This window comes from Blennius ocellaris (assembly GCF_963422515.1).
Source record: "Blennius ocellaris genome assembly, chromosome: 11".
Taxonomy (NCBI): Eukaryota; Metazoa; Chordata; class Actinopteri; order Blenniiformes; family Blenniidae; genus Blennius; species Blennius ocellaris.
Genome location: NC_137660.1, coordinates 7,150,373 through 7,172,767, shown reverse-complemented (window position 1 = coordinate 7,172,767; position 22,395 = coordinate 7,150,373). Strand labels below are relative to the sequence as shown.

Genomic DNA, 22,395 nt, shown 5'->3' with positions numbered 1-22,395 from the left:
TATAGTTTATAGTAAGTTATATTTAGCAAGTATTCAGACTTCTCTTCTAACACACTTTAGGGTCTTTCTTCACTTAAAACTGGAATTGCATTAATGCCAACTGAAATAACTGTGTCGACTGGGACGATTATTGTATTTTAATCAGCTCGGTTTTTGACCGACAGATTTCCCTTTTTAAAGACCCACGCTATTGGGGATTGTTGTAAAATTGTGTACAGAATATAGACCACGACAAACAACTTCCTGAAAATGTATTTACCTCACACACAAGATTTGTCCATGTAGTTGTCTCCACTGTTTACTTGTTAGGTTGCTGTGGAAGCTTTTAAAAGCAACACAGGTTTCAATTGATGGATTTTTTATTTTTTTTTATTTATTTCAAACCCTACCAAACATTTGATTCAGAGGTTAACCAAAAGCGCTGAACTGGATTCAGGACGTTTAACTCGAGATGTAATGGGAGCGGAGACTATTCCTCTTGATCACGCTAGCAGGTGTCACAGGAGGAAAGGCCTGCAAGCACAAAGGGCCGGCTTCAGGCAAACACGTTATACACTTTTCTCCTGCTCCAAGGTAAACACAATTACAGGCATCAGGACAGAGCGGAGGCGTGTGTGTGTGTGTGTGTGTGTGTGTGTGTGTGTGTGTGTGTGTGTGTGTGTGTGTGTGTGTGTGTGTGTGTGTGTGTGTGTGTGTGTGTGTGTGTGTGTGTGTGTGTGTGTGTGTGTGTGTGTGTGTGTGTGTGTGTGTGTGTGTGTGTGTGTGTGTGTGTGTGTGTGTGTGTGTGTGTGTGTTGGTGTATTTGCATGGGTGTGATCAGGTCTGGGTGTGTACTCTTCACCGACGGATCAGGCGTGATCGCACGCAACGGTGCTTATAAGGACATCCCCTGTGTCTTCTGGGACCGTCCAGACCTGGCGTTAACATGTGTTTCTGGAGATCCAATCACACGTGGCGAGCTCTAAAGAGAAATGTGAACAGCCACCAAATCTGACCATGTAGGCTGTTGCAGATGTTGTTTGCATGAAAAATCCGTCATACGATGGACGTCAACTTCATCAGTGTCCACCGCGTTTTCATATAAGGCCGTACGCCGGGGCAGACGAAACCGTCCAGTGCAAGCTGGATGACTCATGACTGCACGCCGGGCCATTTACCGGAAGTGGTGTAGTGGTCAGCGTGAAACGCACGATACGGAAGTGTAAGTCTGCGTCAGGGCTCGTCACATGTGATCGGCTCACCTGAAATGCACGTTAGTGCCTGGTCTGAACTGCCCAGTGTGTTTTCTGTAATACAGGTGTGAATTGCATCAGAGGCCGAAAAACATGTTGTCATTTTTCCTTTTGGGATGAACTGTTCAGTTCTCACTTTCACTGGGTGTATTTGTTTAGTAAAAACGGTTGAGTGGCGCCCTGTTATCATGCTCATAATCCAGGTGAGGCTAGGTGATGTTTGCTTTGTCTCCTTATCTTGGTGTGAGTAAAGTCCTGCCAGGAACTCGTGGTGTTCGACGTTATTTGTTATCAATTAGTAGGAAAAAATATCACACGACACAGACAGAGAGATTTACATGGTACAGTGATCAAAATGGAAGTTTTACCTGCAACTTCTGCATGTAATCATGAAAAAAAAAAATCATTTTTACTTAGGATATCCTTGATTATTGTATGTTTTTCTCTGGTACGTCCTACTAAATGACAAATAACAAGTATTCATCTGAAATTCCAGTTTACCTTCAGCTATAAAGTCTCACAACCTTGATGACCTTGCACTCTTTCAACACCATGCATGCCATTAAAACATTTAACAAGGTCTGTGAAGGCTCCAGTTTAGTTGGTAGCAACATATCAGGGAATATCTGACAGCTTGAAATCCATTTTATTGCTGACACACAGACGCATATTAATCTTTTAAATAGCATTTAATATAAGAAGTTGTTCTGTGTATTCGGGGGGTGGAATATAAAAAATCCACCTCCACATGTTGCTTTTTTTTCTATATATTTTAATATTTAACATTAGTTCTGTACAAAATATCCTCAAATTTGTGAACTTCTGAGTGTAAAAGACAGCCCTTCTCTGGCACATTTATCTCACTTCTACATTTCCCAACACTTGTCCTTGTGAAAAATATACCATAAAAAAAAAAAAGTCATTTCAATTATCAGCGTGAAGAAAGATAAAGCCAAATTCTTACTTTTAAGCTCAGTGAAGGTAGAAAATGTATGGGAGGACAGGAGCTGTGGAAAGCCATATTAATCAATTACTCCCCATGGGGGAGGGCTCGGACGTAACCTTCTCGGAGGCAGTGAAATTTAATTTCCTGCCCCTGGTTGGTCTGGTAATGCCATGTTAATAGCTTCCTGCTCACATGCATTACGGCCACACTGCCACACATGCTCGTTTGTTTCCGCCTCAGCATGCCTGCCCCGCATCACTGTTACAGGGGGTGACCTGCTGTCAACACACACACACACACACACACACACACACACACACACACACACACACACACACACACACACACACACACACACACACACACACACACACACACACACAGTTATCTAGCTTAAAAAACAGCTGTATCTGATTTAAAATCTGTACAATTTGATATAAAGGTTTTGAAGGTGTTTGTCAGTGACATTAAAGCTATTCAGTGTGCGCATGCAGACCCATCGCATGTGTATAAAACATTTACATGCTTGGTTTTTCTTGACTTCTTCCATACGTTAAAAATGGGGAATTCTTTATTTGTTGGCATGTTTGCGCTGCTCACTCAGCAGATCAGTGTATAAGGCCCCGTTTACGCGACTGTCTTCAAGTGAAAACGCAAAACTTCCGTGGTGATTTGATTGTCCATTTACACGACGACGTTGCTCTGAGGCGCTGAAAGCGCAATTTTTTTGAGAACGACTCCCAAGGTGGAACTCTTTGACAACACTCCGACTCAAATGTACTCTACCCTGTGTCGATTGTGGAAAAACTACTTTATTACGGCTTTTTAAAATTGGTCCAAGTCCAGACTCCGAAACTTTTTTGGAATGCTGCTCGTGCACCATGGCTGCAGTAAATAATTCTCCTGCGCATGCTGGAGTAGATGGACAATAACAACAAAGGCGTTATTCAGAGTGTCGTGACTCCTTGTCTATATTCTCTGGGGCTTGGTAGTTTTATTGTTGAGAGTCACCTGAAATAGCAATCCAGCTTCATCGTCTGTCAATACGAATGTCTGTCATCGCCATTGTGAATGTTTATAATGTATGTGGCTTCATTACACTAGTGGCCCAACAGGCTGACGACATCGTTTTCAGTTTTTCTGCCATTCCTGTGTCAGCAGACATCATTTTCAGAACGCTGCCATGTAAACGAGAGTCTTTTCTGAAATGAAAACACAAAAAGCGTTTTCACTTGAAACATTGTTGTGTATATGAGGCCTGAAAGACTCACAAGGCCGTGCAGATCAGCACTTCCAGGGTTTTATAATTTCTTTTTTGTGATTGTCATCCATTTTTTTATTTTATGTTTTCCCACTGTACTGAAATGTGTGTTTGGTGAGTCCGTTGCCTCGGACGCTCTCTTGCTGCATCAGCTTGCCGCTTTCCGCAGGAGCTGCAGGAACCTTCACCTCTGCGTCCCATGACGATGAGTCATCTTCGGCATGAAGATATTATGTAAGCGGCTGGATTGTCCTCTTAAAAGCGGGCAGAGGTACACCAGATCGGAGGCAGACACTTTTTTTTTTCAAAATGACAAGCGAGCTGGAATGATCACATTAGCACCTGGACGGCTGTAACGGAGATCTGATTACGTGTTCGCTCATCACCTGCACATACGCAGCGTGTGCGCTTGTCTTATATCACCTGCACTCTTTTGTTTTATCACCCGCTGTGTATTTACATTGTGCCCTTGTCTCATGAATCTATGATTCAAAGAATATGTTGCCTCGGTTTTTGCATTCGGTGCCAGTGAAGTACATTTTTAAGCTGTGGCACCACAGTGAAGCCCCGGGAAAGAAACTAATCAAGGGTTCGCATCCCATTCATCAGGGACATTAGTCTGCTGTGTCTATAATGAGGGCTTTTCAGCCAGATCACGACTCCGGCATGACTCACTCTTAAAAAGATGGAGATAGATTGGAGACGTTTTCCCAATAGACAGGAGACTGTCTATTGGAGGACTGTCGCTTAGGAAAAAAAATAGATACGAAGTCCACTTCATGGTCAACAAAGCCCGTTTCCACGCCTACACTGCAGCTGCTTGACCATATTTAATGAGCACTTCTTTTAGAGGACGCTTTCATCCACGGCTACTTTTAGCACGAGTGGTCACCTGTAACCCCATCACAGTGAGCACCAAGCCCATTAAGCTACACCTACATCATTCACATGAATACATTGAAAAAGTTTTGAAATGTTCCCACAACTTATGAGTGACAAGTAAGCATTTGGTGCGACGGGTTTTCAACATTTGTTGTTTCTATCGATAGGTAATTAATAATGACTCTGCACACCGTTTCCAAATGGAGAAATGAAAACATGTATTGCTGTCTGTTATACAGAATACAGTGTTTGTCATGGTATATCATGGTTAGGTTTAATTAAAGCCTTTTTTGGTCTTTATGCTCCTTTTGTTCCGCTCATAATAACTGTGACCACTCGATGTTGCCTCCTCTATTTTCACGATCTCACCTACAACTTGCCAGTAATGCAATAAAACAGTTTTTAAAAAAAATCTATATTTCGTGCATAATGACAGTTTTCTGCATAGTATATATCCTGAATGAATGAATGAATGAACTATCATCTACTATACGATTTTCTGACTAGAAAATTAGAAAAAGAATAATCTGTTATATCCAAGAAATTGATCAAATTTCCCCATATGAGATGGATAGTTACATCCTAGCTTATTCTTACATTATCAGCTGCTTTTATGACATTTCCGAACAGATTATTTTATGTTACCTAAAAAGTGTAATAGAACAACTTTTTATATTGGTAAAATAGTATCAACGTATTGGCTCAAATTAGTACATTGTTGCCTTTAAAACATCTGAATTGGCCAAAGTGATATCTAATTGGCAAATTTTCTATTATTGGTTGCTACAAACCTTCATTTATACCTCCAAGCCTTCATGTAATTCAGCATATTCTTGATTTATCAAAACGGATTGTCCAAGTTGTTCGCGGTGTTGGCCTCTCGGTGTCATTTTATTATGTACTTCCTGGAGTAGCACATGACAGTACATTTTAAGAAAATGTGACAGTGTTTTTTGAAAATTCATATAATTTAGTCCAACCTAATATTCCTTTAAGATAAGCTCTGAAAAAAGGCAACATTATTCATGAAAGGAAGATTTATGGCAGCAGTGTTGTAGACGACATTATTTTTAGAACCGCTTACCTAATAAACTGTTTCGAACAAATGTGCGTCTCCATCCATTACATAACAAATGCGTCTCACTTCCTCGGCCTCACTTCCTCCATCATCCCGCACTCGTCTGCCTGTTTTCACACATTTTTAGGAATCAGTAGAGCCTGCCATCGGGATTGAATCCACACCTTTTGGCCCAGAAGCCGCATATCTGCACACATGGTGGAATTAAAGGCCAACGCAGGGCTGCAGAGCGGCCAGGGATGTTGGTGGTACGAAGCGCTTGTTCTGAATGGAACAGCCGCGGCGCTGCCTTCATTCAACACGTATGGATGAGTTACTGGACTGCGACACGTGCAGCTCTTCCTCGTGATGCGACACTTGCTCGACTTGGAATGTTTGAACTGTACGTTTGAATTGTGTCCGTGCATTTTCAAGTTAGGGATTGTGTTTCCTTTCGCAGCCTGTGGTTGAGATGTTTACTGTGTGAGCGTGCATGCCGTGTGGTCATAAAGTTTCACTTGTGTCTAATGGCGAGCGGGATGTTATCGTTGGTGTGCGTAGGCGGCCACTGTGCGGATGTCAGACGCAGACAGATAGAGGGAGGGTGAGAAATCAAGTGGATGTGTTCACTTCCTCAGAGCCACACAAGCCTCCTCTCTGTCTAGTCAGCTCGGGCTTCTGTAAAAGTAAAAGAACACACGAGCGGCGCCGCACCTCTGACAGGAACATCCGTGGATTCGGCTTCATGTGACGGCGCACTCGCCTGTTTTTCTTGTGCGTGTCGGTGTGTGTGTGTGTGCGAGTGTTCTTAAGTGTGTTTGAAAAGACATAAATCCATGTTGTGGGTGTGGACAGAGGCCCCAGCCGGTGACAGACCGGTGGGACTTTGAAGCTTTAGAACTGCCACCTGACTTCCTCTTAAAGGCTAACGATGAGGAGACTGTGTCACCACTGAACAAAAGATAATATGGTGGAGGGCTTCAACAGTAAGCACTCACGTTAGGCAGCGTTTCCCTTCATTTAATGATGTCGTGCTCCTCTTGACTTGGAATGCCGTCAGTTCCTCCTTGGGACCGGTTTCAGCGCAACATAGCATATCAAATAAGAAGGACACATTCATCCACAAGGAAAGAAATTGAGATCCTGTTTACTGTTACATGACACATCGTTTTTTTTGTGGTTTCATTTCAGAAAAGTTCCACGTTTCCACGTAAAAGGCAGTCAGGCTGAGAACAATGTGGTTTGCATGCCATTTTAAGAGTTTACACTGTAGGTTGTCTCTGTAATGAAATCACACACACACCCACACGGAGAAAAGTCCTATCAACATTAACAGTGGCGAGTACACAGACGTTGGTATGGACAGATGACCAAGTTAGATTGGTATTCCGTAACAACCACAACCACAATCACACCGACGGGCTATTTAGTGTTACCAATTCCCCTCAAATGCTGTTGGACTGTGGCTGGACCTCAAAGAGAAACCCATCTGCACGTGGGGGTAGAGAATGTAAAATCCATCCAACAACAGGCCTCGACTTGAATCCAGAGAAGACCTGACCACTCCACCACAGTGTGCCAACATGGTGACATCCTCTGAACAAAACAATTACACTATGAGTTGTCATCGTAACTAGTTTTTCAGCCTTCTTTCCCGGTCTTTCCTTTGAACCAAACTATTACTCAATAAGCGTTATCCGGGTTAGTGTATCTGGGTTAGTGCTGCCAAGACAATACTCGCCCCACTGGCTGGGTGATCGACAGGAAAACAGCCTGGCCAATCCGTCAGATGGCTGAAAACATGTGGTATGGACAAGAAGAACATGCAGTCTGTACACGTAAAAATAGACGAGTCAGCCAGCAGGTTCAACACGTTTGAACACATGTGGCACCACTCCACTGTGCTGTAACGGTTTTAGTGTGAAGGGCTTCTCCACGTACCGTCCAGTGAAACAGGGTTGGCCTCTGAATCTGTGTGAAGGTTGGGGAAACTGTTGGGGGAAACTGTGCCATTAATTATCAAGAGAAAAGGTTGTTAAGACCGACTACAGCCGGCCAAATTGTGTTCGGACGTTCAGTTGTGGTTGCTGTGCGAATATGCAGAAATGCGTGCAAGTCAGTGGCCGTGGTCCGTACGTGCTGCTGGTAATGTTTACTTGACCAGTATCCTAAAAGGAATACTGCTACCTTGCATGTGCAAGTGCTGTGTTGGTTTGTGGATAAACTGGGTTATTGAAACCAGATGGTGGGTTGAGGCCAAGGAGTGCTTCCTTTGATTTCACTAAATCCTTCTACACAACAATTTCCTCCCATTAGGAGAGCCTTTATTTTTGTGTTTTTAGTTGATCAACATTACAAAGCATCCACTAACCTTCTTCCAGAAAATAGTGTCACAAAACTGATCTCAGTGTCACACCAACACTGCAACACGGGAACATAAATCACAAGGTAATAATTGCTGATACAGTATATGTGCTGAAAAAGAGCCTATGGGCAGAAAGCTGTTGATTTTACTTTCTTTATTTCCAATAGTTTTTCTCAGAATTTCACAGTTTTTGATTTTGATGAAACACCCACCCCCACCCAAAAAGAAAACCCACAAAATAAAAAATCATCAGGTGACTGGAAAGAAATACAATCAGTACATTTATTCTCAAAGCAGCCTAATTACGATTTCCATTTAGTACAGGTTTTTTTTTGGTTTACCAATTTTTGCTGAACTTGATTTCATCATAGAGAACAATTAAGCAAATGACATATTTTATGCCAATAGAGAAGGAAATGTTTTGCTTCAGCGTTTTATTGTAATAAATAATAATAAATAAATAAAAAATAATAAATAATAACTATGCTGTGAAGTATGTTATCAACGGCGAAACAATAATAAATAAAATGCTGAGATTTGATGGGGCTATGCTATTTATGAGATTTGTATTATATATAAGAAGAATAATAAGAAAAGAAATTCTGTTTCTTCCTCACATTTTGTTGATATTCTCTGAATTATTTTTTAATGAATGCGTTAAGGTTTTGTAGTCAGATCAATCAGAAAGTATCAAAATGGTTTTGGTATCAGTAATAGCAGCTTTGGGTTTACTTGGTATTAAATTAAAGCAAGACAATTTGTGCCTCCTCCACTGCTCTCATTGGTCGAGACGTGGCATGAAACCAAGCTGAAGACTATTAGTAACGCTGAACATCCCACATCCCCTGTCTGAAGGTCTATTAAGAGCCAGCGAGCAATGGGCTTTTATTTGTTTTTTTTTTTATTTAATAAAATTTTCTGTTTTCTGTTTTTTAATGGGCTTTCAAATAAATCAACTGGACAGCATTGACATGTGATAAAAAAACACAACACTTTTTCAGCCATAGCATTACAGCTTTTAACCTACTTAGGCCCCTGGAGGACAGCTACCCTCGGGGCTCTTGTGAGGTTGTTGTTGTTGTTGTTGTTTTTTTTATGAGAATGATAGGGTTGTTAAGAGGTTTTTAAATGTGTGACTTGACAGAATCATCCATGTTATTTTTAAGCTTCAGCTTCAGGTGATCATAGAGTCTGAGGTCGTTCTTTTTATTCCTGCTAAAAACAAGAGTGAAGCTAATTGCGGCGCTCCTGGTAGGGATGTTTTTTAATCAGACGGCTGTGATTTGATGTTGAAGTTGAAGTGGGGGGCAGTTTGCAATCTCTTGAGGATCCTTTTGATCTCGATCATTTCAGCCACGATTTGCATTTCATTATAGATGGCTCTTTTTCTAACATTGCCTTTCCAGGTGAATGTGCTACAGTCTTGTGAGCAGCGGTGCTTGTGACCGGTGGCTGATGAGCATTGAAGGGAAGCCAGTGTCTCTCATGTTGCAGGGGTTTTCCCTGAACAGTTTGTCCGGGAAATCTGAGTCGCCAGCTTGCATCCAAGTAATTGTAGACAAACTGTCTGGATGTAATTTCTTCCGTTCGTGTGAGTACAACCTGAATAATATTTGCAGATATAAAACTTCCTCGCACAAACTTCGGCAGAATTGTTTTCGGCAGGTATGAAAATATGCGGAAATGTCGGGTTGTCGCCATTGACCTCGTTCAATCCTTGATATTGATACCAGTGAATTTCCATATTTTGATTCACCCCTGAAAGGTAATAACAGAACTGTACACTCCTTCAATCGCTGAGGTTCACTCTTCCAAGAATGTGTTTGAGTGACTTTAAAGTTCATACTGAACTAAAGTTGACATGTTCAGCTGATTATGTTCACATTGAGCTCACAAACACTTCCCCGAATGACCCAGTAACAAAGGTATTTTGAGCATTTAAATTAATTTTGTGACAGAACTCTTCCAATATTTCACAATATATTGTATAAGTGAACTTCATGAAGTCAAACCTGAGTTAATTTTGTGCATATAAGCTGGCTCCCTTCTTTGGATGCACATATTAGTTACTGCCCCGATCATCTACGTAAATCCATGGCACACACTTAACAGTCCGCCAGTCCACCCCAGGGTGATACACACAAACTCATGCACATTCACTTGTAAGAGAAAATGTCTCATTTTATGAGCTGCGTGCGCATGGAAAGACGTACCGATGCCTCAGTCATAGCAATGCGGACATTCTGGTCTCCAACACCCAGCGCTCTGCCAACCTGACTCCAAACACCAACTCATCTCCCATGGAGGAGAACACCCTGCAGGCAGAACGCCATCACCTCTTCCCTGACACTACTGACCACGCCAGACCCTGCAAGAACTACTTTCTCTGAGGCCCCATCACAACGATTTCAAGTAAAAACGCCAATGTTTTATTGCACTCTGGATGCCCTGAGCAACTGGAAACATAACTTCTTGAAAAGGGCTCCCAAGTGTCATGACTCCCAGTCTATATTCTTCTGAGACTTGGTGGTTTTATAGCTATATGAGATATAGAGTAAAACCTTATAGTTATATGAGATATAGAGTCACCGGTAATAACAATCCAGCTTGGCCGTCTGTCCACATGAATGTCCTCACCACTGTCCATGGTTGTGTTGTACTGTTCTCTGCTTGCATGTGGGTCCTTTTGAATTGGATTTCCAATTGAATTAATCTTTATTTTGAATCTACAAACAGAAAAAAAGGTGAATTAAACACTCAGAGGAATCAAACAAAAAAACAACACAATATACATTTGCATTAATGAAAAGGAGGAAGATATAAAAATGTATTTACTCCTCCCTTTCAAATATGCTTTCATTATATATATATATAAAAAAAAAACACACCCGACAACACCCACTAGTGGCTCAAAATGAAAACTAACAATTCTGCGAGAACGGACATCGTTTGGAAAGTGTTACTCTGTAATCGCAAAACTGTTCTTAAAGGAAATTGCAAAAATAATTTTGCCATCTGAACGAAGCCTTAAAATATTCTGAATGTTTAAAGGTTTCAAAAGTTAATAAGATATGTTGAGCTTGAGAGTGATTCCATAAATTGTGCTAAATGTTGACTGTTTCTGAGCACTTTTGTTTTAAAATCAGTTTAGGCAGAGAAGTTTTGTGAAACATCCCTCGCCTTAATAAGTCCCCATTTCTCTAAACTCCTGTCTCCTAGAGGAGCGTCTCATTAATTCCCGACTGTCTCATTCCTCATGACGGCAACATGGAAGCTGTCCGATTGTAAGTCACGTTGGCCTGTTAGCCTGTTAGCCTGCTAGCACAGTGCCTGTGATGCATTAGCAGAAGTCGATGCTATCTTACATTTCTACTTGGTTTATCTCAGCTGGTTTGTTGCTGCTTATTCTCGTGGATGAAATCGTTGCTGTCAAGCCGCACCTAAACCGAGACTATAGGGCATCTTCATCAATCTGTGTACGTTGAATAAACTGGTCATTCGACTGAACTGTGTGGAGATGATGTGTTACAGCTACGCTTTCCAAGGAAACTAGTTACCTTTTCTTTTCAGTAGCTAGTAAAATAAGTTAATTACGCTTTCAAGTGGTAGCCAGTGACTTTTATGAAGTTCTTAATTGTAGTAGCTCGCACGACACTGTCGATATATATATGAGTGTGTGTGTGTGTGTGTGTGTGTGTGTGTGTGTGTGTGTGTGTGCGCGCACACACTGACTGCCACACGGACCAGCTGGGGCACCTTGCCCATTAAACATTTGATTGCACCCAAACTTCCTGTCGGATGGGGAGGAAGAAGAGGAGGAGGAAGAGTGAGGGGGGTTGCTGTCTGGATCTGCCGCGATGCCCTAAATGAGTGAAGCAGATGTGGGCCAGATGTGAGTGAGGGGGCGGGCGTCTGTTGGGGATGACGAGCCTGCGAGGAGGGCACCGGCGGAAGAAGCTCTCCGTCCGAACACTGACAGCTTTGTTCACTTCCTCTCAGGAGTTAAGTGTGGCCTCCACCCCCCCCCTGCAGCTCTCGCCCCCTCCCTCTCTCTCTCTCTTTGAAGTGAGGACAAGACGCAGGAAGCAAGCCGGAATCGATTGCTCCATGCATTAGGCCAGGAATGTGTGACACCCTCCTCTTCTTCACCCGGCTCTTCCGTCCTTCCTCCTACATCCTCCCGACACATCCTCCATTTACCCCCCCCCCCCCCCCCCCCCCCCCCTTTTCTGGTCCTCTTGGCACAATTTCAGCCACCATTCACCCTCTTCTACCTCTCAAGACGCCACCATTGATTTGGCCAAAAACCCAACGAAAACACTTTCAACGGATTACTTTTGGGGTTTTGTTGACCTGATTCAATGAGTCGTCTTTTTAATGGAAAATCCAAAAATGGAGAAGATTTGTTAAGTGTTCCTGGAAGCCTGACATTTTTTTCTTCTTCTAATTAATAGTCCTCAATCAAAAGATAATCAGTTTCTTTAGTGGAAGGCTAAATTAACCTGACAATTTTTACACGTGTGAGGCTGGAATTACAGGATGAGGCTTTATTAGAGAAGAACCACATAACTATCGATACTTGAAGTACTTCTTCTTTTTTCGGTTTTCTGGCTATTCAATTAAAGTCAGAAACATTTGTCTGCTTTGACTAGAGATGGGAATTTATAACATTTGGGCTCCTTGATGGATGGGGGGGGTCCCAAGAAAAAAATAATTTTGTTTTGAAAATAAATACATCTCCTTTTCCCCGAATTTTAATAGTTAGGTTTTTATTGTCTCCGAGCGTCGTTGTCATGGAAACAGACCCAAAACGTGGTTTCACTTAAATAGCCTCAAAGCGCTTTCCAATGGTAATCTCACTCAGCAATTCTCACACACACTTAGCGTTCAGAGCTGAGAGTTGGATATTTTACTGTACTTTTAGTATTTTTAATCACAAAAACCTTTTTAATCATTGATCGGACGGAGTCATAATGACCAAGATGGAGGAACTATTTTAACTTTGTTGTGAACACTCTAAACTCCCACTCAGAGTGAATTTAAAGCAGAAAATGTGTTTGTGTAAAAAGTACCAAAACGTGATATTACTGAGTACGTTTCGTTTTGTGGTTTTGAAGTGGAACTGAGGAAACTCTGCTGGTGAAGTTCTTCACTTCTGCAACCATACCATGGTCAACTCCTTCGTAAATAATATAAAACAGACACGTGTCCTTCTCTATCTCACAATCTGGTCATTAACTTTTGTATTCGATGAATCATAAAATCAATGCCACAAACAAACAGCTCTAAAGGCAAAGGTCAAATAAAGACGGTTGTTCGCTCTGTGGCTGCAGTCACCCCTTCCATAGAGTGTTAATAACCTTGTGAACTCTTGTTTAGCGAGCACGGGGAGTCAGTCGGCCGCAGCCTGCCGCTCAGTCAGTAACCCAGCAGCGTGAGTCATCCACAGACTTCAGTCTGCCAAGTTACAGCAGCAGGCTCAAGGCAAACTCCGCTGACAGAACAATGAGACACCGAGCCGGCTTTCTAACTCTGCATAGCATTAGGACTTTCCAGTGCATAAAAACCAGGCTCATTTACACCCATTGTTTATCCTCCGTCACACTTTGGATACCTGTATGTACAAACTGAAGCAGGGAGAATATTTACTGCTCTGTGATACGTTTTCAATGCAGAATGTAGAAAGCCGGAACATTTCACTGTGCTTTAAGAGTTTAGTTTCCAAATTTATCCAATAAGTTTGGTCGGATTCTTTGTCAGATGCCCCCACAAATAAAAAGAAAAATATTGAGAGTAAAAACTATATTAGCGAATGAAGAAATGAACAAAAGCTTATTTAATGGAGCCCCACTGTATGATTTTTTTCCACAGGAAGTGAGCTTTTTGTGTCTTTTCACAGGTTTACCATCTTGTTACCATCTCTTACAATTAATCACTTCACCGAGCAATGACCTGATGATACAGAACGCTTGTTTTTGACTCTGTTGTCACGTTAGCGCCACTCTTGCAAGTCTTCAGTGACCATACATTTTGTATCTTTACTGTGAAGTCAAACACATTTTGGTTCTCACATTCTGCTGAACCGTACACTGGGACTGTTTTCTTGTTTTCCTCTCAATCAACGTGTCGCCATGAAGCAGAAACTCTTTCGGTGGTTTAACTGTACAGGTTACTTCCATTTTCGCTCAGTGCTCCAGCTTTTTGTTAAAAAACAAAAAAACGGTTCTACAGTTCCAACAACGTTTAAGGCGTTTCAAACACACTCAAGCCAAAGTTTTCCCAAGAAAATAGCACTCAGAACCCTCTGGGGCGTCTTTAATGGGGTTTTAATTTGAGGCTCATTGTTCTCGCTGGTGAAGCTTCAGTTAAATGTCAGATCATAACAATGGCAATTTGAATTATCGTGTGTTTTATGTTGACCACAATGGATTTGATGTTGGCAGAATGAGGGCAGTACTCGTGTCAAAGAAAATACACTCACAAGATTTTCTCTCTCGATTCAATCTGCAGCTGTTAAATGGTCGGACGCACTTTCCACCCACGCAGGGCGCCGCCAACAGTCACCACTCCAACTGGCTTCTGGCGCATCACGCCGCCGCGACGGTCAACGAGTGGACGGGGGGCGAAAGGGCCGGCGGGGCGGGCTGGAATGCCGGGAACCAGGCCGGGAGAGGAAAAGGAAGGGAAGAGAAAGAGGAGACGGTGCAGACGCGCCCGCTGGAGGTTCTTTCCGGTCATCCGTCGAGTCTCCACTCCACCCTGCAGAACATCGTTCAGCAGCTCGATGTTCTCACGCAGGTCAGTTATCAGTAATCGCTCGCTGTGGGAGAACGGCATGCATATCGTAAGAGAACCCAGTGCCAGGCTGTAACTTTAAACAGCGGGAGGCTGCATCTAAGTATAGAACTCAGGATATCCTCAAAAGTGGATCCACGGAACCACTTCTGTTATTAATCTGTTATTAATGAAAACACGGTACGAAAACAAATCTTGAAATATTTAAACTGTTCTCAACAAGTTCTACAGCCTTTAACCTGTTGAGATGCTTCGGAGATGTAAATCTATCAATAAATCTCGCTGAAAGGTGTGTAGAGGTTAAAAATCGCTTCAGGCAGGATTCCATTTGTGGCAAACATCAAACCACGTAGGGCTACAAGCGTCAGAGATGCTCCTCTATCTTTCTGGAGCAAAGTTCTGGATGAGATCTTTGGAGATGCAGCGCGTTAATTTGTTTACGTGACGTCAACTGAACCCCAGAATGAAAAGTGCATACCTTTTGTGAAGCATGGTGGAGGTACCATCATGCTGTGGGGCTCAGCCTCAGGTACTGGAGACATTAAACATAAAAGGAGTAATACAATTTCAAGAGTACCAAGGCTTTTTTTTTTTTCAAATAAATGTGTTATCTATTGTCAAAAATATCAGCCAACGAGCCAAAACTGTAGCAGCACAAACAAACACTTTGCAAAGGAAACGTTGCTCACTGATGTCTTCTAATATAAATCCGACTTTAAAATGTTTAACAACAAATACTGAGTCTACCTTTTAAAAAAATAAACAAATATAAAGACATTTCAATAGCAGCTCCAGAAAATAAATGTATTTGATGAGGAGACACCTCTCAGGCGAATTTTCCCAAAAGAATGAATTGAAGAGGTGCTCATCAGTCTAAACACTCTAAATATCCTTTTTAAATGACTTTTACCGCTTTAGAAGTATACTGATGAGCCACTCCAGCACCAAGGCCACAGTCTCCACAGTACTGAGGAAGGAAATAAAAAGTCTCCTCTGTATCTTTTGGCTCGGGCTGATCTGGTCTTTAATTTCTCTTGTATCCCGATGTGACGTGTCGTCCCGCCGTCCGCCCCTCGGCAGACCGTGTCCGTGCTGGAGGAGCGTCTCACCCTCACCGAAGACAAGCTGAAGGAGTGTCTCCGCCACCAGGCCCAGATCATCCGGGAAGTGCAGGCGTCGGAGGAGGGGAGAGGGGGGACGGAGAGCGAGGGCACCGATGAGTCGCCAGACCACTTCACCTGACGGCGAGCGATAGACTTTTCACCTCCAAATGGCCGGCCGTGACCGTGTCCACCCTCCGAACTGGTCTTTTCTCAGGATGTGTGTGTGTGTTTGCATACTTCAGCACCATTTTTTTTTTTTTTGTTCCATGTGGTGTCCTTTTGTGTCCTCAAATACACTTGTAATTTATATGAATAAAGGTAATATACTTCACTGCACTCAGTCTTTGTGTGTGTGTGTGTGTGTGTGTGTGCGTGCGTGCGTGTGTGCGTGCGTGCGTGTGTGCGTGCGTGCGTGTGTGTGTCTTTAACCCTTTATGGCCAGTGGGAACCATTTGGGTTTCAGTGTCTTGCTCATGGACATATGGACAGGAGATCGAACCTGCAGCATCCACAGTAGTGAATCACAACACACTTTTAAATATTTCAGGAATACTTCTAATGTAATAGAAGGATATTATAACTGGACACCTTTAAACTTTCTTCAACTTTTCTTTACCTTTGACATTTTGACCTTTTACACACAGCCTTTAATATACCTTTTAATATATGCCTTTCATGATATACGTTTTAATATACCTTTTAAATTGACCTTTTAGGTACAATTTTAAATACATACCTGTACTCACCCACACACAACTTCATAGACCTACAGAGTACTCAAAATGAAACAGATGCAAACACACGTTCACAAAGTGTAAATTTGCTGTAACTGCACCATTTTGTTGTTTTTTTAGCCTGAAAAAATCTTGTTAGTTTATTGGAAAAAGTCACTGAGAGTACGTTTCAAAAAGCAAACTTTGTTCACTGTGGCAGCGTGTCGGTATCTGTGCCAAGTTTAGAAAAGAATGAGTGTTACTGCTGCCACTCCAGTAGTTTATTGAAATAGCATGAAAAAGGCTCATCTTTGGCGACAACAGCCCTGGATAATGTGAATGAAACGCTGACTGAAGTTGTATCGGCTGAAGATTTGTAGCATGGGTTATTGGAAGTTGTAGTTTGGAACAAACTGGACCACATCATGTAAACATTTGGGCTCAAATTGGAGGCTAAAACCTCAAGGAGACGATCTGATTAGTCATTTATTGCACCTCTTGTCATCAGCACTCAGGCCAACTCACGTTTACACTATTGGAGTTTTACAAGACAAGAAGTTTCATCTTAATTTTGGTCGTAGCCTCTGAAAACACGACTTTTTGGAAACGGTGTTCAGTTTCCGTTGCCCTGTAGACAGGCGAAAACGAGACTTTGTGAAAACACTTGAAAGCCCATCTCCTTGCAGGCAGCAGAATCGATGCGGCTGCTCATGTGGTAGTTCTTCCGCACACGTGCGAATAGATGGCCAATAACAAGAATGGCGGCCTCATGACTCCCAGTCCGTATTCTCCTGAGACTTGGTAGTTTCATAGTTGGGTCACCTCTAATAGCAAACCAGCTCCATCGTCTGTCATGACGAAGGCCCCCCTCAGGGAAGCCCTGTGGTAAACACTGCTCCTCATATGATTCGTGTCCCAGTTCCTCTGTGACCAGTGAACACTTCACAGGCTGGATCTGTTTATGTCTTTCCAGTGGCAGCGATGTGGCGAGCGGTGCGGTCGGGGTGGGAGGAAGCTGTAAAGAATACCAGCCACACAATGTGGGGAGCTCTTTTCTGGCTGCCGCTTGCCCTCCTCACCACATCCTTTGCTTCCTCTCTGGCTTTACTCGTTTTAACTCCTCCTTCTCCTTCGTCTCTCCCTCAGTTACATGAAGCACTTCTCTGATGTTGGTGGGAGACCTGGTGTTTCATGGAACATTGGAAATGCATCAGTGGGTGAATTACAACACCAGAAACTATAATAAAGTGTTGTCCCGGTTTGATCTTAATCTTCAATGGAGGTCTTGTCCTGCAGAACAGCATGCTGTTTGTTCTTCCGACTCTTCTTCATACTTTCGTAAGACTTTGAAGGAACTTTTAGATATGTGTGTTCGGAGGTCAAGGTCCATTTAGTATTTACTCGTTTTAGTGAATAGAACCCAGCAAGTCATTGTACAGAGGCAACATGTTGATCCTCGATGTGGGGTCATGGCTGATTGGGGAAGGATTCATTTGGCCGACACCATCTTTTCCGTCAATGGAGCTTGTTTTATTAGAGATGGAGCAAGAAGCTAGCAAAGCCGCGCTGTTAGAGCCACACGGAGAGAAAAGCCTGAAGCAAAAGAAACGCAGAAATCACGGAAACACAACCAACGCTGGAACACAGGGCGTTCTACGGGCATTCGTAGAAAAGTTTAGTTTGATTGAAGAGATCTTGGATGTGACTGCTGCAGCTTATTGACGGGAGTATTGAAGGCACTATTATAAACCTTGTGCGAATCACACAGTCAGACTGAAAACTTTGAGGGCATCAGCATTGACCAAAGATGTCTAAACGGATCAATGTGAGGAGTAGTGCGTGCCCCGTATGAATGGTTCCATCTTTCTTCTGTATAGGAAATATTCTTATTTGCTCATATGGCTGTAAACCGCCTGCCCTCGCTGCAACTCTGTGGCTTTTCGCTGCGCTGATGTCTGCAAGTCTGCAAAACATCGAAACTTGAAATTGTCTGTCACAAGACACTTTCTGTTCCTAATGTGAAACTTATAATCGCCATCATCCCTTCAAGCATGCTGGCACTGTAACTTCAGACAGTCCTATAAATACAGTCACCGTAACGCCTCCTCTTGGGTGAGAGTTGATCAGACTGCAGACGGTGACTGATCATCCAGGACAACAAATGTAGACTCATGCCTCTTACCTAATATTCACTGAAGGACGGGAGGACTGTCTGTTGCTGGACCTTGACTGTCCCCACCGGATCTACACGTCAAAGAGTCCTCCACAAATAGTAAAATAATTCATTCACATTCGGACCTAACCTATTTAAAAGCAGATTTTAACGGTGAGTGTTTGTGCGTCTGGGAGAAATCCATTCTGGTTCTCATGACAGGTTAGAATCATTTCTGGAAGCATTTCCAGGAAAATTCTCGAGTTTGCAACCCACACACCCTCTAACCTAGAACAACTAGGTTAGAGGCCTTTCTTAAATACTTTCTGGATAAATTCTTGGATTAACATCCCAGTCAGAGGTTTGGGGATTGTGGATTTCCTGCAAGAGAAAATTTGAGTTTTGGACAGTTTTGAACCTCAGTCAAGTCATAAAAGAAGATGTGTGTTAAAGATTGAGACAGAATTGAAAAACACAGACAGTGTTTGTCTGCATGGATGAAAGAAGCAGAATGCAGGACCAGAAGACAAGAGTCAGGGAAAGGTAAGGTGAAAATGTGGAAAATAAGAAGACCATGTTTGCTACGTGTCTCCACCTCCTTCTCTTTATCCGAGCTTGACTCGGGGTGATCGTGGGAGACGAGTGGACGACTGGGTTCCTCCTTATTCCCGTCAACGCCCCCCCCATCCTACCACAGTGAAGAATCTGCCTCATCTCCATCCCACGCCTCGGCCCCACCATCACAATGTTGGTGTTGAACAGTCCACACCCGCCTCCTACTACCCAAGGCACTCCAAAAACCTCCTAATCCATTCACTGACATGGACCTCAGGCAACGCCCTGGCCGATTTCCTGGAAGCTTGATGCAGATCACGGAGGCCCACTAAGTGTGAGTTAAGCAAATTACTCCTCCTGCATCTAAAACCTGAACATTATACCAAAATATCTGCCACCCTCGAAGGAAACGTGCATATACTGTGTGAAAAGACTACCAAATGGATGCCAGTGAAGACTGGAAACTAAGTATGGAGGTCCTCACGCACCTGCGAACCACGTTTCTGACCAGGTTTGATCTCGGAAAAATCCGAGATCAGGGACGTCACTGACTTTTTTCCACAGAGACAACATGACAACATGTGTGTCTTTTTCAGGACATCCAAAGCCTGAATCCTACGACGACCCAAAAACCAACTTCGAGGTGGTTCAGTTATCGGGCCTAACTTTTTAATTCTGTACATAAATGATCTATGTGACGCGTCAGAAATATTGCAGTTTGTGTTTTTTCTGATTATGCTAATTTTGTGGGGGTCAAGAAATAATTCAAAGGACATGAGTAAAACATTTTTTTTTAAATTGTAAAAGTAAATCGCTATATGTGGATAAAACTAAATTGATGGTGTTTTCAAACTCGATATTAAATGCCTCTGAATGGAAGAAACATTGAAAGAGCTTCTGAATTTAGGTTCTTGGTTGTGACACTGGATGAATAATTAAACTGGAAATCTCATCTTGACCATATTTGAAGAAAATATGTCAAACTATTTCTGTTCTTCACAAAGAAAAATATTTTTTGAATTGCACAGCTTTACAGTTATTATACTGCAAGTTAATATTGCCCTATTTCATGAGCTGCTTAAAAGTATGGGGCAACACATCCACAACCACCATCAAACCGTTGAATAACAATACACCCCCCCCCCCCATAAGAATCATACATAAAACCCATGGAAGAGAACATACCAATTAACTATTTATGAAATCAAAACTACAAAAAATTACTAGACCTTGTACAATTACAAACACTAATTAGAATATATAAAGCAAGACATTTTCTATTGCCTCAAACTGTACGAAATTTGTTTTCAACAAAATCTGATTCATCTCGCAGGAGAAAACTCAATTTCACTGTCCTCTTTGTCAGAACGACCCAGAAACCGAAGGGCCCTTCTGAGGCTGGAGTTTAACTGTGGAATGCCTTGGCCCTATATTTAAAGACTTTAAAAGACAATTCAAATGGGCAATAATCAAATCCTATGAGCCACAATAATTAAGTAAATGTTACAATGATTTTGCTGAAATATGATTTGTCAGTGAACTGCCGGTAATATATTTGTATTTATATTTTGGTTTGTAAGCTCTGAGCTGAAATAAGTTACATGCAACCTTGATTTGAACCTGCTGAAATGACATGATTTGTGTCTGTGTGACTGATTTGAATATCCTCCAAATTGCGCATCAGTTCATTATGTATATATTTTTCTGTCATGTGTGTGAAGAAACATATATATAAATGTATCTTCTTTGTTCTCCTTTTCAATTATGTAAACATTCAATGGAATGAAATCCGAGAAAAAGAAAATAACGTGATTGAAATGAAGAAAAAAGAAATGAAAATGAAAAAAAAATGGCGGTGTGTGAGGGACTCCACTCCAACATCATGAAGTGGGTAAAGCACAGTTTGACTGGCGGCTGGCGTGACAACCGAATGTCTGACATCCTCCGCCACACGCAGAGGCCAAAGAAAAGGAGACAAGTTTGAAATGGCAGCCCTCAACGCCCACCTTGCCATGGCACCGATGTTAGCTCCTACTTTCCATGGACGAGAACATGGCCGTTGCTTCAGCCGCGGATGAAACAACCACCACCGTGGATGTGGGGGGCCTCCACATGACCACAGTGGCCCACACCACAAAGCCGGAGATGACTGTGAGCAGTTCTTCCACTGTGGTAGGACCAGACATTGATCTCACCCTGAGCCCTGAAAACATCAACGCCATCCTCGGGCCCCAAATTCCAACGCCCAGCATGCCCAGTCGGCCCCGTTCGGCTCTGACTGATCTCCTGGCGTCACACCGGATGAGGACACAGCGGGTGTTAATGTACAGACACACACACACACACACGCACACACACACACACACACACACACACACACACACACACACACACACACACACACTGCACCAACACACCAATACACTGCTTTGCTTTGGTTGGAAATAGAATAGGGGAACTTGAGAATTTACACATCAGTCCTGCAGGAACTTATGCAATTTATAACACATTAGCTTATCAGAAAATGCATATTATGACCTGCCTGGTTGATAATAAACCCATTACTTTCCTGGTGGACTCCGGAGCCACCCACTCTGTAATGCAGAGTGAACACATCCAGTTTAAACTGAGCGGTCAACGCGTGCCAGTGGTTAAACAGTACTGGAAAAATTCTCTACCCCATTCGTTCCATTTGGCAAATGAACAATAGTGAATAGACAACAAAGCATTCATATTTAGTGTCTGACTTGTGTCCTGTTAACCTGGCTGGAAGAGATCTGTGCACATTTGGTATTTCTTTAAAACTCAACATCTGAGGGACTGAAGGTTGTGGCTACACCCTCCGATCACACCCAGACATTTTTATTGAATCTGTGTGCTCAGGCCCGCCCCTCCCTACACGCAGAACACGCGCTGTGCGTAGGGCCCCGCGATCCATGGGGGGGCCCCATTTTGTGCAAGTGAATTGAATTTCCCTCGGGATCAATAAAGTATCATCATACTCTGCAGGTGGGATGTTGTTGAAATAAAAAAGAAAAAACTTTGTGGCATAAACTGTTTATGCCACAAAGTTTTTTCAGACATGTGCATCTGTAAAGTTCTTGTTCCACTTTTGATAGAGGCTGTTCATTTGATTCATTAGTAATTGTAATTTATTATCATTATTATTATTATTATGTTATTGGAAGGGGGGCCCCAAAATAAAATCCTGCTTAGGGCCCCCACTTGGCCAGGGGCGGCCCTGTGTGTGCTGCATGATTTCCGTTCATCTCACCCGCCATGAGCTTCAGGTGTTCACTATCTCTGACTCATCACCTCACAAGTCGGGTTCAAA

At 42.6% G+C, this 22,395-nt stretch overlaps 1 protein-coding gene across 1 annotated transcript in view; it reads left to right on the top strand.

Moving 5' to 3' along the window:
• Positions 1-15,864, top strand: part of poc1b (POC1 centriolar protein B) — a 52,875-nt gene extending 37,011 nt beyond the window's left edge. The window contains exons 11-12 of the mRNA XM_080504290.1: positions 14,254-14,541; positions 15,619-15,864. Of these exons, the coding sequence (XP_080360416.1) occupies positions 14,254-14,541; positions 15,619-15,780 (450 nt within the window). The 3' untranslated portion in view covers positions 15,781-15,864. The remainder of the gene's footprint in view (positions 1-14,253; positions 14,542-15,618) is intronic.
• The last annotated feature ends 6,531 nt before the right edge of the window (positions 15,865-22,395 follow it).